The 14,530-nt window shown below is 34.5% G+C and overlaps 1 protein-coding gene across 1 annotated transcript; it reads right to left on the bottom strand.

Annotated features, from left to right (window-relative positions):
- Positions 1–6,693: 6,693 nt before the first annotated feature.
- On the bottom strand, positions 6,694–12,880 carry LOC110691360. Its single transcript, XM_021868278.1, has 8 exons — positions 12,874–12,880; positions 11,067–11,236; positions 7,901–8,247; positions 7,765–7,833; positions 7,299–7,635; positions 7,248–7,252; positions 7,085–7,146; positions 6,694–7,004 (listed from the first exon to the last, which is right to left on the bottom strand). The coding sequence occupies exons 1-8, from the start codon at positions 12,878–12,880 to the stop codon at positions 6,694–6,696; spliced, it is 1,308 nt and encodes a 435-aa protein (XP_021723970.1).
- Between the last annotated feature and the right edge of the window lie 1,650 nt (positions 12,881–14,530).

Genomic DNA, 14,530 nt, shown 5'->3' with positions numbered 1-14,530 from the left:
AGGGATAAGTTAGTAATTACAGCTGTACTTAAACCACACTAGTTAAATAATCAGGTTATATTATAATTAAGGTTACCATTTCATTATTAATTATAAGTGAGGTTTACCATTGATAATTAATTTTAAGATTGTTTACCACTTGTAAAATGGAGAAAGTGAAGTTCACCATTGAGAATTTCCCTTTTTTTTTTAAATCCAAATCTGATAAGATAGACGTATATTAAGGTATATTAGGGGGAAATTGGGGGAAACAATATAAAGACAAGTGTTTTTGAATAAATTTAGTGTTTCAATTTCTTCAATTCTCTCTGTCTGCTAGCAATTACCCCCCAATTTCCACTACTTTTGATGAGGAAAAGTCGCTCGTATACTAGTAGGAAGGCAATCACCATGGATGATAGCATTATGTGGGTGAAGCATACGTGGTGTGATTGTTCTCCTCCCAAAATTGCTGCTGTTATGATATCAGAGACAACTAGAAACCCACGAAGGCTGTTCTTTAAGTGCAAAAGCTGCGATTTCTTCGCCTGGTTGAAGGAAGGGGATATAATTAAGGTTGGGGAGGAAATGGAGGTAGAGTCTACTGGTACTGTTTTGGGTGTAATTGATAGGGTTGATGAGCTGTTGAAATTTATCAAATTGATTGTGAAGGTTGCCCTGATAATGTATTTTGTGCTTTTATTTGTAGTTGCTAAGTGATGATTAAGGTTGTTATGATGGTGGGGGTATGTTAGAACAAAGCTGAAATTATGTACTGCATTTTCATGAATAAAAGTTATTTTTCAACAGATTGTTATTTGATTATGCTTAAAGTATTCAAGAACTTCTGGTTCAGCTATACCTTGTGTATTGCCCAATGTACTCATATGCCTATCAAACTCTTCCTTACTCACAACTGCAGCTTCTACAATTTCTTCTTCTGCTTGAATCTTTCTCTTCCTAGTTGTTAGTTTCTTATTAGGCTCAACAACTAGAGGACTAACAGCTACAGGCTGAATCATTTTCTCCTTACCAACTTCAGATGCTTCAATTTATTGCCTACCCTTAATCAAAGACCTAGCAGATTCTACAACTTTACTGTCTTTTGATCCACACCCAACCCATATGTAAATATCTTTTTCCTGGCAGATTTGTAAACATTTTCATCAAATCATTATCATTTTGAAGTGACACATGCTTCATCTTGTACACATATTGGAATGTGGGGTGATTAGGGGTTTCAATATTGTTTGCCTTTGCCTTCTCCCAATACTCAGTAATTAGGTCTATTAGATTAACCTTATCAATATCCTCAACCAAAATAGTCACATCAACACCAAGAAATTGAAATTGTAACACTATATTATCATCCATTCTGCATCAATCACAAACACAAACAAAAACAACAACACTTAAATTAACAACCAAACCATACAACCATTTTCACAACAAATGCATAAAATTAACACATATACAACATGAAATAAAAGAGTTTATAAATGTACAATCTAGATTTGACAATAAACAAGCATAAGTAGCAACTTATACAAACATCAACCATATGAAACCATAAAACAGGAGATGGTGCAATTTTAAGCATAAAAACACATACCTGACTTTGATTCAAGAACAAGTTGATAAATTTGCAACAAAGATTGCAATTTTACTTCGCTTTGATGCCTAACAATCCAGAATTATGCCCCAAACTTGCGCAATTTAGTCGCACTCAATTCCCCCAATTCTCTTGAAAATTGCCTTAAATTTCACTCCAGAATAATCTGTCACCTCCAAAACAATGTGCTAACACTCGATAATTTTTACCCAATAATTTTTTTCCCACGAATATGAAAAATTTGAGCTTTAAAATGAAAAAGTTTATGAACCAGCATTCGAATTCTACGAAATCTGAATGAGGAAGACAATGGGTTTATGTTTGATTTGACATAATTGGTTGAAGGGAAGTAAATAAGGGCAGTAATGTAATTTCAGATATTTTTTTATAAAAGTTTATTTTAAAGTGTTAACCATGGTTAAATAATCAGGTTATATTATAATTAAGGTTACCATTTGATTATTAATTATAAGTGAGGTTTACCATTGATAATTAATTTTAAGATTGTTTACCACTTGTAAAATGGAGAAAGTGAAGTTCACCATTGAGAATTTCCCAAAAAAAAAAAAAAAAAAAAAAAAAACCAAACCCAAATTTGCTTGATTTGATTTTTTAAAACCATGCGTATCATAATTTCTATTATATAATATACTTCCTCTGTTCTTTTTTTATTGCACCATGAGAGATTTCACGCTTGTCAATGCATTTTTTTAACTATTAATATCTTCAATTATACTTTTGTAAAAATTATAAAAATTTGATATTTGAAAAGAATATTTCGGGACGAATCTAACAAGATCCCACATGACTATATTTTTTCGAATGAGTAAATCACAAATGATGGTCAAAGAAGATTAAGTGAATAGTGTAAAAGTCCTAATGGTGCAATAAAATAAAAACGGAGGAAGTAGTTTTTTAGTCTCCACATTTTTCTTATACATTTTCACATTTAATCTCCTAATTCATATGCATTAATAAAAGTAGCATATGGTCACGTGTGGCCGGTGTTGATTAAGTTGAATGTAATACTCACGTGTTTTCTCTTTGTAGTTTTTATTAAGGGATTTTATCACTGGTACCCTCAAAAATTTGACTTTTATCAATGGTGCGCCTCATTAAGTTTTCATTATCAGCGGTGCCCTTAATATTCTCATCTAATTGCTACAATGATCATATGTTATTAAAACATTAATTAAATGTTAACTGGGGTTTTTTTTTGGCTGGTTTAATGGGTTAGAAAAGTGTAAATACTCAAATGCCCCTACCCTAAAAACTCCCTCCAAAAATCAGTTTTCCTCCCCCCCCCCTTTTCGATTTTTCCCTCTTTCCTCTGTCTCCTATTTATTCTCTCTGCTGCTTTAGAATTCCCCTCTTCTCTTCTCTTCATTCCTCTTATAATCTCATACATTTCAATGTCTTCTTCTGGTCAGAAATTATGGTCCAGTCTTTCCTATTTAATTGCTTGACAATGTTGTACAAATTCCAAAGAAAGTATGACCAAAAGATTTTATACAAAATAATTCTCAAAATCAAGATTGAAGTTGAGTACTTATTAACCTTAATCCGCAATTTTTCAAAGCGATTCTCCACAAATCTTGCTTCAATTAGGGCTTTCTAGCGAGCTTAAGAACAGGGGAGAGAGTATGGAAGTTGGACGATCAAATTTTTTTGCCTTTTTTTGTGATAAATGATGTTAGTTGGGCTTGGAGGGAGAGTTAATGACTGGGGGGGGGGCATTATCGTAAACTCACTTGCTGACATATTCCACACAAAATACCCACACTTAACAATTCTTAAACGTTTTAATCAAATATGATCACTGTAGCAATTAGGTGAAAATATTAGGGGCATCGCTGATAATGAAAACTTAATGAGGTGCACCATTGATAAAAGTCAAATCTTTAAGGGTACCAGTGATAAAATCCCTTTTATTAATTGCGATCTAATTATAAGTAAATATTATCTATGTTTAATTTATATTAGATTTGTGGCTAGTGTTAATTGCGTTGAATGTGATACTCTTGTCTCTTTGTAGTTTTTATTTATTGCGATCCAATTTCAAGTTATTTAAACCTGTGTTTAATTCTTATTAGATTTGTGCCTGGTGTTGATTATGTTGGATGTAATAATCATGTGTTTTCTATTTGTAGTTTTTATTTAATGCGATTTAATTTCAAGTTAGTTAAATCTTTGTTTAATTTTTATTAGATTTATGGCGGCAGAGACTTCTTGAGTCAGTCAACTCACGTGATGTTTTTTTTTAACACTTTAGTTGAATTTACCATCAGAGCAACATGGTGTACAAAATTACTCGCAAAGATGGAACACCCGCGACAAGAATTCTGGTCAAGAATGATGAAAGTGTCAATGACTTATTCCCTCAAGGGTTGGTACCTAGAAGAAAGAGGTCCAAAACTAACGTAGTTAAGAATACCAAATTGATTGCCAAGTACGTAGCAAAAGAAGAGGAACCAAACGAAGTTGAGACTGGGGAAGTTGAAACAAGGGAATCTAATCCTCATCCCTGAGTAACCCAATTCATGATTCTAGGTCTGATTCCAGATATAGAGAGTATAACTATGGATCATACTCTCTTTGAAAATTTTGATGAAGACATGCCTTCTACATCTTAATGATTTGTATTCAATATAATAATAATTGTCATTAAACCTTTCGTGATTTGTGGTATCACCTTTTTTTTACAAAAATATGTTCTTAATATATTTTGTTTTGGCGTTATATTTTCTTGTGTTATATATGGATTAGATATAAAGCATGACTTAAACAAAGCATCCTCGAGGTGCAAGGTTTGAGCCTCGCCATATAAAAATCCCTATTTTTTTAAAAAAAATTTTAATTCAATTTTAAATCCAATTTTGTAACACTTCTTTTTTACAGGTCCAAGTTTTTTAAAACCTAATTTAATTATTTGACATATAATAATGTTTATTCTGAAATTTCTTAATTTACAACATAAGATTTTTTTTCAATTAAGTGTTTCAAAACCTTCCAAAAATATAGTACTATGTAACAATTAATTTATTCAAATATGAACATGTATTTATTGAGATTTATTTTAAATACGTTTCAATAAATAGGATCCATAGCGCAAAAAAAAACAATTAATATAATCTGTGCAGCTCACGAGCTAACAGCCTTGTAACTTAAGTTACTTAACTATAGAAAAGGGACTAAGGGAGAGTAAACCAACACTACGATATCTCTTTTCTATAAGAGAAGAGGGGAAGACTTGATGTCAACCTAAAACATCCATAATACCCCTCCTCCCTTTGTTATAGAATAGATACAATACATGAAAAATTAGAAAAAATAATCTCAACTTTCGTCAATTTGTGTGGAATAATCTCAACTTTCATTTATACTGGAATAATCCAAACTTTTAGGGGCTTTCTTTTTATTCAATCCCTATAGGTCACCTTACTTTCTAATGCAGGTAAAAGTCCTACATGGATTTATTTTTTGTTTTTTATTTAAATTTTTTATTCTTTTCCTTTATTTCCTTATTAAGGACCCTTCCCTTTTTTTTTACTATTACAAATCGTGTTTCCCCCTTTCTCTTATCTTCCCCTGTTCCCCTTCTCTCTTCTACTCCCTTCTGTATTCAACTTTCTTGGTGATTAATAATGGTGAGTGGTAGGTCCTTTCAAGGTGGTTCTTGCGGTTCTTATGCAAACTCAAGGGGGGATTTTGTTATCTAACAACGAAGTGTAGTTGTGGGTTAGATGCGGTTCTTATGCAAACTCAAGGGGCAGAACGTTGGTTTGAAGTTTTATGGCTGTCCTAAATGGCCAGTGTGTCATTAAAAATAATGGAGTTGTAATTGTTTGTATTTAAGGTTTAGTAATTTGTTCCTAATTTGTTCTTAACTGAGTTAAATTATAGAATTAGGGTTTGACATAAGATCTGCTAATTATAATGTGGTTTAGGGTTGTGTGTAGGATACAAATTGCAGTTTTATGAAGTGGATCGGATTGAGCTTCGATTTCAAAAATTTGAGAAGGACACTACTATAGCCGAGTTGGAATATCGGAAGACATTGATGGAAGAAGAGTTGAAGAAAGTGCAAGGAAGGAAGGAGAAACTGGAGGGAGAAGTGAAAGAATTGAAAAGGGATGTTAGCCAGTTTAGGATTGAGCTTATGCACTGTTTAAGGGTTGAGACAGATTTCTCTAGGACTCTCATCTTTGTTTATATCTTAGTTGCCATTGTGATGGTGTATTTGAAGTAGGTAGTATTTTAGAAGTGAAAGAATTGTGTTTGTAATGGTGACCTTTTAAGGTTTATGAAATGAAATCCTTTTTTATGGAAAAGTGTTTGAATTAAGTGAGATATGCAATCATGTAATAGGAAGAAGAGTACACTAAATAAACAAGGAAAATGAAACAACCTAATCCATAGCATAGATAAGCATTCCAAAATTACACATCAATGTTTACCAAAAGACACAGCCAGACCTAATGACATAATAGTTAATGGAGCTGCATATTCAGACAAAACCACCTAGTTCTTGCTGACATAATGTCACAATTGTTTGTGCAACAAAAAAAAAACAAAAACCATAAGCACACACACAAAGTGCTACTGAGGGTGTTTGGTCAATGTGGACTGTTGACTTGGTTGGCTGCCCATAACCAAGAAATTCAAAGCAACTTGGTTCACTGATATAGTCCTACCCCGGCTGCTTCTACTCACATGGGTTGGAGCTTCCCTTGTGACCCGTGACAAGGAAAATGCATATTCAAGTTAAACACCACAAACAAATTCAACAAAATAACTCAATTAAAATTGCATAAAACACATAAATTGGTTGTGACATAACCATCTTCTACAAAAAGCACACCAACTCCCCTTGGTGGCTGTAATCTTCCCTTCCCCCTGCTACCCCTTCCTCTGCATTTCTATCTCTTTCACCCCTTCCCTGGCCTCTTCCACCAGCAAATTCACTAGCTGCAACACCAGCTTGGTGAGACTGGCCTCTCCCAGTAGCTGACTGACCCCCTTGGAGCCTATCCCCCCTTTCCCAAGCTAATTTGGTTGGGCAGACACTGAATAGTGTGGAGCAGCTGTCCATTACCCCTAGGTCAAGTTTGGTTTTGATTTGATTGTTGTTCATCACCCCTAGGTCTTCCCCTAGGCCTTTTAGCTGCAGGTTCAGGTGGCACAATTTTGCCCTTTTCAGGACATTTTCTTTTGTTGTGACCTTTCACATTACACAATGAAAATGTCATTCCCACACCAGCTTTGGTCAATACTCCAGGCTTCTTTGGGTTCTCAAAAGGGTCTTTCACCCTCTTCTTTCTAGGCCTTCCTAGCCTTATTTTGATAGATGGTGGCTGCAATTGGTATGTCACCTTGGGCCAGTACCTTTCCCCAACTAAAGGAGGAATTGAGCCTGGTAAAAAGCACATTGCACAAAATTTAGTAGCATTCTATTATAAAATTGCATAACTATTGTACTTTGTAAAATACTACCTGCATATGCTTTCATGTACCTTTCTTTTGTGTAAAACTGGTGCACAAAGTCTTTAGCTTCACTGCTCAGAAAGAAAATTCAAGCAACTGTATGCTTGCAGAAAATGCCTAACATATCCTAGTTTCTGCAAGTACATATCATTGTCTCCAAATTCACAACTACCTCATCTGTGAAACATGTAACATTGAAATGTTGCATTGTTAATAGGAGCACCTCACACATAGCAGATTTATATTTCTCTTGATTGAGCTTGGGTTGAATCCTTGGGCATTGAACAGATGTGCACTTCTCTATCAGTTGCTTTTTTTTAACCATTCTGTGCATCAGGTTAAATCTAATATCCTCAAGCATGTGTAGAAGATGCTTGGTTCTTGCATTTATAATATAGCCATTGAGGGTTTCAGCTATGTTGATGGTTATTGCATCTGTCTTGATGTCTGTGCTAATAAGGAATGCTCTACAAAAATGTTGTGGGTTGTAAGCTTTAAAAGCCAATACAGCTTCAACATTGATCTCATTCAACTTAGCAAGTGCTTCATCATAATCAACCCTATTATAACACTTTGCAATCTTTTAATTTGGAGTTTGCATTCATCTCCCCTATAGGATTTAGACCAGTTGGCATACACATGCCTAGCACAGCGTCTATGTTCTACTTGAGGCAAAACTAAAGGCACACCACTTAGGATAGCCTGCATAATAATCAACAACACCATAAACAACTAACCATACAAAGTTACTATGCCAACTACATAACAAACAAACTAATGATGCCTGATTCTCATCAATGAGGATTGATAGGCATGTACCATCACCAAGCTCCAAAGATGCCTAGCTCCAAAGCTGCCTGCAGATGCTTCAAAAACCATTCCCAACTTAAGCTATTCTCCCCTTTAGTTACAGCCCAATCCACAAGGAACATCTGATCATTTGAGTCACTCCCAACAGCACAAAGGAGTTGTCCACCCAAAGAGTTCTTAAGGAAACAACCATCAACAACTAACACTTTTCTGCATCCTTCAATCCATCCCCTAGCCAAGCCCTCAAAACAAATAAACAGTCTCTCAAATATTAGAAGGGGTTGTTTTGGCATCACAGTAACTAACTCAGAATCAGTACCAGGGTTGCAACACTCAAGGGCAGCCAAATAACCCCCAACGTTCTAGTAATGCTCATACATTGAGCCATGCAAAAGCTTGTAAGCCGCATATGTCACTTTGTATGCAAACTGCCTAGTGACAATGACCTTGAATGCTCTTTTAATGCAATCAACAATTTCCTTAGCAAGTCAATGTGGTCTGGTTTTGAACACATCAAGGAATTGTTGTGCTACCCAATTATCCTTCAGTTGTCTATTCTTTTTCATAGTCCTATTGCTAGTGTGCTTACCACAAACCCTTTTCACTATGTAAGAAGCTTTCCTAGAGTGTCCTGAACCATTTATGTAAAAAAGACAGTCACCACTACACTTTACTCCTAAACTTTGCTACCTATTCTTGTTACCAACATTGAAGGTTAGATTTTTCCCCTAAACTACAGTATACTTAGTGTAGACACCCAAATGTGTCTCCCCAAAACCAAACCCAATGATGAATACCTTTTATGTCATTTGATTATCAAACATAACGAAAGTGTGAAAAGTCTAGTGATGAGGATGTTTTTAATTAAAATATCTCTTCTTTCTATTTTTGAAAATATTTCTTTTTCTTACCCTATTTTTGAAAAATGAGCATTCTATTTTATTTTGGTCCATGATAAGAGTCCAATAATGGTGTAGTTGGATAGGGATTGAAAAGAACTTTCCAATGATATATTATAAGCCCAATTCCGATGAATAATGAGGAAGTTATGGCCAAATTACTAAACTGGGCTCAAACCGGATTTTACATACGGCCCAATGATCTAGAGGAGGGCCTATTATTAATTATCATTCCTAAATCTATTATGATTCATTATAGTCTTCTAGAATATTCTAGAGGGTTCTCTTAAATCCTAATGGAGTTAGGATTGATAATTATGTTTCAAAGAGTTTGAAGTTGAATAAAACTACTCCTTTTAAGAATCCTTGTTTTGTACGAAGTGAAATATATTCAAATTTTATTTTTGTGCCTCATAATCTTTATCCAAATTTTATATGATTGGATAGATCTTGAAATTACCTTTCCAATGATATATTATAATATTAAATCCTAGCTATAATGAAAAAGATATGAATGGAATATGAAACTCTATCCAAAACTGAAACTCTTCCACTATTTCGGTTATATCTTTTTATCTACAAAATATTAATATCTGATTGTAATTGTGTTATAAATTAAACTTCAAGAGCTTTCCAACGACATATTATATGACTTATTTGGACTTTTGGATCAAAAGATATGATAAAAACAAAATCCGCAAAAACTGTCTTGCAGCACCGGATGACAGGCCTAGCATCTGGCGACAGCTACAGCGTCTGGCGACAGCTCCAGCATCTGGCGACAGGCGCGTGTTTGGCGTTGCGGTCGTGTTTTATTTTTTTCGAAACTCTGATTCATTTTTTATCATATCCGGCTGATTATAAATAACCTCCTTAGACCTCCGTTTTCAATCATCAATCAATTCTCATCAATTCTTCTCATCAACTCTCATCAAGAATTTCTTGATTCTCTCTCTCTTTCTAAACCAACCCTTTTACAAACACAATTCCTCATACATTAGCACTAGACACACCTATCATAATTCAAAGTTGCCTTCTCCCTAGACGTGAAAGGTTTTAATTTCTAATCAGGGTTTGGTCCCTAATTCCTTATTTCAATTATTTAATTTAATTGTTTGATTATTATTTTCCTTGAAGTTACTAACGCGTGTATTTTGTTATTAGAAAGAGGTACGAGGCATCCAAGTAAGTGCTTTAATAGTTTTCATTGTTATTATGATATAGAAATCATGTCTAGGTTATTATTTTGATTCCTAGTATTATGTCTAGGTTGTTATGATTCCTAGTATCATGTTTAGGGTAATAACTATAATTTCTAATATCAAATATGACAATTGTGATTTCTGCGATGCTTCCTATGTTCTTCCTAATATATTTATGTTAGTATCATGTTAGGGCTAAAGCTTTGATTTTTATTGCTTAGTGACATGCTAGGGTTTGTTATTAATCTTGTTAGTATCATGCCTAGGATCTTGAGATTATTATTATTCTTTAACATGATTATAATTGATATGATTATGATTATGATTATGATTATGATTATGATTATGATTATGATTATGATTATTATTATTATTATTATTATTATTATTATTATTATTATTATTATTAATATTATTATTATTATTATTATTATTATTATTATTATTATTATTATTATTATTATTATGCTGCTTGATTACATCTATTGTTATTGCTTGATCACACCTTTTATGCATGTTTAAAGGGAATTGGTACTTGTAATCACGCTAGATAATTAATAATCTTGTTTAGGGTTAATATGATTATAATTCAAGTGATCGCCAATAATAGTTTTATTTGTGCATTAATATTCAACCAACATAGATAAACAGGTTTAGAGTTAATCCTAATGATTGCATGTTAGTTAGAAAGCGCACATGAATACGATCAGAATAAAGTAGAGACCTATTATTAGGGCAGGTTCAATCTCTTTTAGGTTGGATTTGTACTTTCATCCCCGAACTACCAGTCATGGTTCCAGACCTATCGAAGTTGACGATCTCCTGGATCGTTAAGGGGTGTAACCTTTACCTCGTGAACGGTTTACAAGTTCCTAAAACTTGTTGGCGACTCTTTTACTCTAGCTTCCCTCCCTTTGGACGCCACCGTACTTTAGTGTATGATCACAGTGGGGTTCAAGTTTTGGGTTATGCTTGAAATATTCCCTACACTTAGTTACAACTTATTTGAAATCCTCTCTCTTTAAAAACCTTAATCCAACTTTTCCATTTGAAATGAGAAAAATCAGAATCTTGGCTCACCAAAAGAGCATTTTTCCTCCTCCTTCTCAAATCATTAGCATCTTCATCACTACCTGTTGGTGAAAATGCTTCATCCTCACTCTCTTCATATTCAATCAAACTAGGGGCCCCTTGATCTTCAGTTAAAGTGCCTGGAACCTCTTCATCTGTAGCCTTCCCCTTAGCAGCCTCTGTAGGCGTTGTTTAAAGTGTGCCTACATTAAGCATGTGTGTATATGCTTGGCACTCATAGGAAGTGAGAATTGATGTATACAATTAGGGACAAATAGAGTAGGAAGCCGCCAACAAGTTTTTAAGGAACTTGTAAACCATTCACAGATCATAAAAGGCAACCACGAATAAAGGGACAACGATAGGAAACAACGATTGACCCGTGAAGGTTACACCCCATTCATAATCCATGAGATTACTAACTCCATATGGTTCGGAACCACAAAAGGAGGATCGGGAATGATGGTACGAAGTGAGTCATCGAGTCACATTCGCCCGTATTGGCCTCTACTCGATTCTTATAGTGAAAAGTGATTCATGCGATCTCAAAGGCCAAACAAAGATTCAACTCAGTCCAAACTATTATTATGCTAAATTGGTTGAATATTAATGCAACATATAAATCTAAAATATTAGTGATCACTTGATTAAACAACAAGATTTAAAAAAAAACCTAAACTGGTCATCTAAATTATCTAATTAGTCGTGATTTTCAATTATATATTCCCTTTAACATGCAATATGGTGATCATAAAAATATAATAAAATCAACATTAATATTGGAAGCAGTTCAACAATAAATTGTTAGTCAAATCAAATAATAATAATAAACATAATCATGATACTAGAAATATTCATCACTACTAGAAAACAGGCTAATTTCGCCCGAAAATTTCCGTCGGAAACACCATGAATTTCGTCGGAAATCCCGTTTCCGACGGAATTCCGTCGAAAATGGTTGTCGGAAAAAGGTTTGTAGGAAAAACGACCTTTTCCGACATAATTTCCGTCGGAAACACTTTTCCGACGGAAAATTCCGTCGTTACCAAATTTTCAGGTACCGGAGGATTTCGTCGTAAATTTCCGACGAATCCAGAATCCGTCGAAAATTTCCGTCGGAAATTTCTTTTTCAAAAAAAAAAACCTGTCGCACCACCACCAATGCGGCGTATCACCACCGCAACAAACCTTAACCACCGCCACTATCCCCTATATCAGACCACCATCACCAAAAAGACCACCACCACGAACGCCATCCACCACCGAACACCAAAACCAGACCCACCTAACCCAAACGACCACCTACCCCAAAAATCCCCACAAACCCTAACTTAAACGACCCACCACCACCAAAAATCCCCACAACCCCTAACTTCAACGACCTACCACCACAACCCAAATCCACCCATAATCAAAAGCCTACCCTGGATCCACCCACTCAAACCCTTACCAAAGCATCGAAAAATTCCGACCAAAAACATAAAAAAAAAATAAAATAAATAAATAAATCCAACTCTAACCCAGATCTATCAACCACAATCAAAAATTTGTTAAAAAAATCCGAAAACTACAAATAAAATTAAAATTAAGAAAAAAAAAGACATTGAAGACACCTAAAAATGTCTCTCCAAAACCAAACTCGATGATGAACAACCTTTCACCGCCAGTATTGGTCGGTTGAGTATTTAATCTTTGGAGTGCTTAAATCCATATTCAATCCCAATACATTTCATTAACCAACCCAATTACTAGCCCATTTCCCCAAACCATAACTTATTTTCCTCTTTTCGTTCCTTTAGACCTATTATAATATCACCTGACATCGTCTCACTATTTCAGCCATATCTTTTATTCTACAAATGATTTTATTCTGATTTTAATTGGTTTAGAAGTAGACTTTAATATATTTCCAACGACATATTTTTAACTTATTAAAGTTACTGGATCAAAAGATATGATAAAAACAAAAATCGCAAAAACTGTTGTCTATCGCAAGAGTATTATTCAAATTCGAATTCTTATCTTTTCTTAATTCTTTGACCCTTCTTTTTCCTTATAAATAGAGGTCATATCACCTCTTTTTCAATCATCAACTAGATTGATCATCAAATCATTCTTTTCTCCCTCTTTAGCCTAAACACTAGCCTCCCTATTCTTCTATAATACTTCCCCTAAGCACTCCAAAGGAGTCTATACTTGACCCGAGGTTCCGTCCTTAACCAAGGCGTGAAAAGGTAGAATTAACTGAGGATTTGGAATAAATCAACTCTACTTTTTATTTAATTTAATTTTCATTTAATTTATATTTTTATTGAAGTTACTAACAGTTTATTCATGATGTAGCAATTCAAGGAAATGCGGAAAGTGAGTAATTAATCACTTAATTACTCTTATTTTTATTCTTGTTGCTAGTATCATGATTAGGTTTATTATGATTTGATTTGACTAACAAATTTATTGTTAAATTGCTTCCAATATAAATGTTTATTCTATTATATTTGTTGATCACTATATTGCATGTTTAAAGAGAATATGTAATTAAAAATCACGCCTAATAAGATAATTTGGACAACCGGTTTAGGTTCCTTTTTAATCTTATTATTAAATCAAGTGATCACAATATTTTAGAATTATGTGTTGCATTAATATTCAACCAATTTAGCTTAATAATAGTTTGGAGCAAATTGAATCTTTGTTTGCATGCCTTTGAGATCGCAGGAATCACTTTTCACTATAAGAATCGAGTAGAGGCCAATACGGGCGAATGTTACTCCATGACTCACTACGTACCATCGTTTCCAATCCTTGTTTCGTGGTTCCGAACCACATGGAGTTAGTAATCTCATGCATTATGAATGGGGTGTAACCTTCACGGGTCAATCGTTATCCCTTTATCGTGGTTGCCTTTTATGATCCATGAACGGTTTACAAGTTCCTTAAAAACTTGTTGGCGGATCCCTACTTTCCTTGTCCCTAATCGTATATGTCAATTCCCACTTCCAATGAGTGCCAAGAATATTCACAACATGCTTTTATGTAGGCGCACTTCAAACGACGCCTATAGATACATACCTTATTTTGACCTTACAAAACCACTAAATTGGGTTTACAAGGCCAAATTCAAACATGAAAACTCTAGATCTAGAGTTTTCATGGTCAAATTTGACCTAAAAACCGATTTTAAAGTGTGTTGGTGTTGTTGTTCACGTCGGTGTTCTTGTGGCGGCGGGTAGTTAGGGTCGGCGGTGGAACGAGAAAGAGAATGGGAAAAGAGAAAGAGGAGTGAGAAGCAGAACGAAGGAGAAGAAAGGAAGAGGGGAGAACGAAGATGAAGAAGAAAAGAGAATGAGCAAGGGATAATAAAGAAGAAGAAAAGAGAAGGAGAAGGGGTGAACGAAGAAGGAACAGGGGAGGACGAAGAAGAAAAGAGAAGGAGAAGGAAGAGGAGAAAAAAGACAGAGATGGAGAGAAGA

Source organism: Chenopodium quinoa, unplaced genomic scaffold (assembly GCF_001683475.1).
Source record: "Chenopodium quinoa cultivar QQ74 unplaced genomic scaffold, ASM168347v1, whole genome shotgun sequence".
NCBI lineage: Eukaryota > Viridiplantae > Streptophyta > Magnoliopsida > Caryophyllales > Amaranthaceae > Chenopodium > Chenopodium quinoa.
Note: the sequence above shows the minus strand (reverse complement) of the source record. Positions and strands in the feature narration are given on the sequence as shown.

Excerpts from the sequence above, each read along its gene's own strand:
- LOC110691360 (XM_021868278.1), bottom strand. Across the intron at positions 8,248-11,066 it reads GGAGGAAAAATGCTCTTTTG|AACGTTGGGGGTTATTTGGC; the intron begins GTGAGCCAAGAT and ends GAGCATTACTAG. Across the intron at positions 7,005-7,084 it reads GTACATGAAAGCATATGCAG|GCTCAATTCCTCCTTTAGTT; the intron begins GTAGTATTTTAC and ends GCTTTTTACCAG.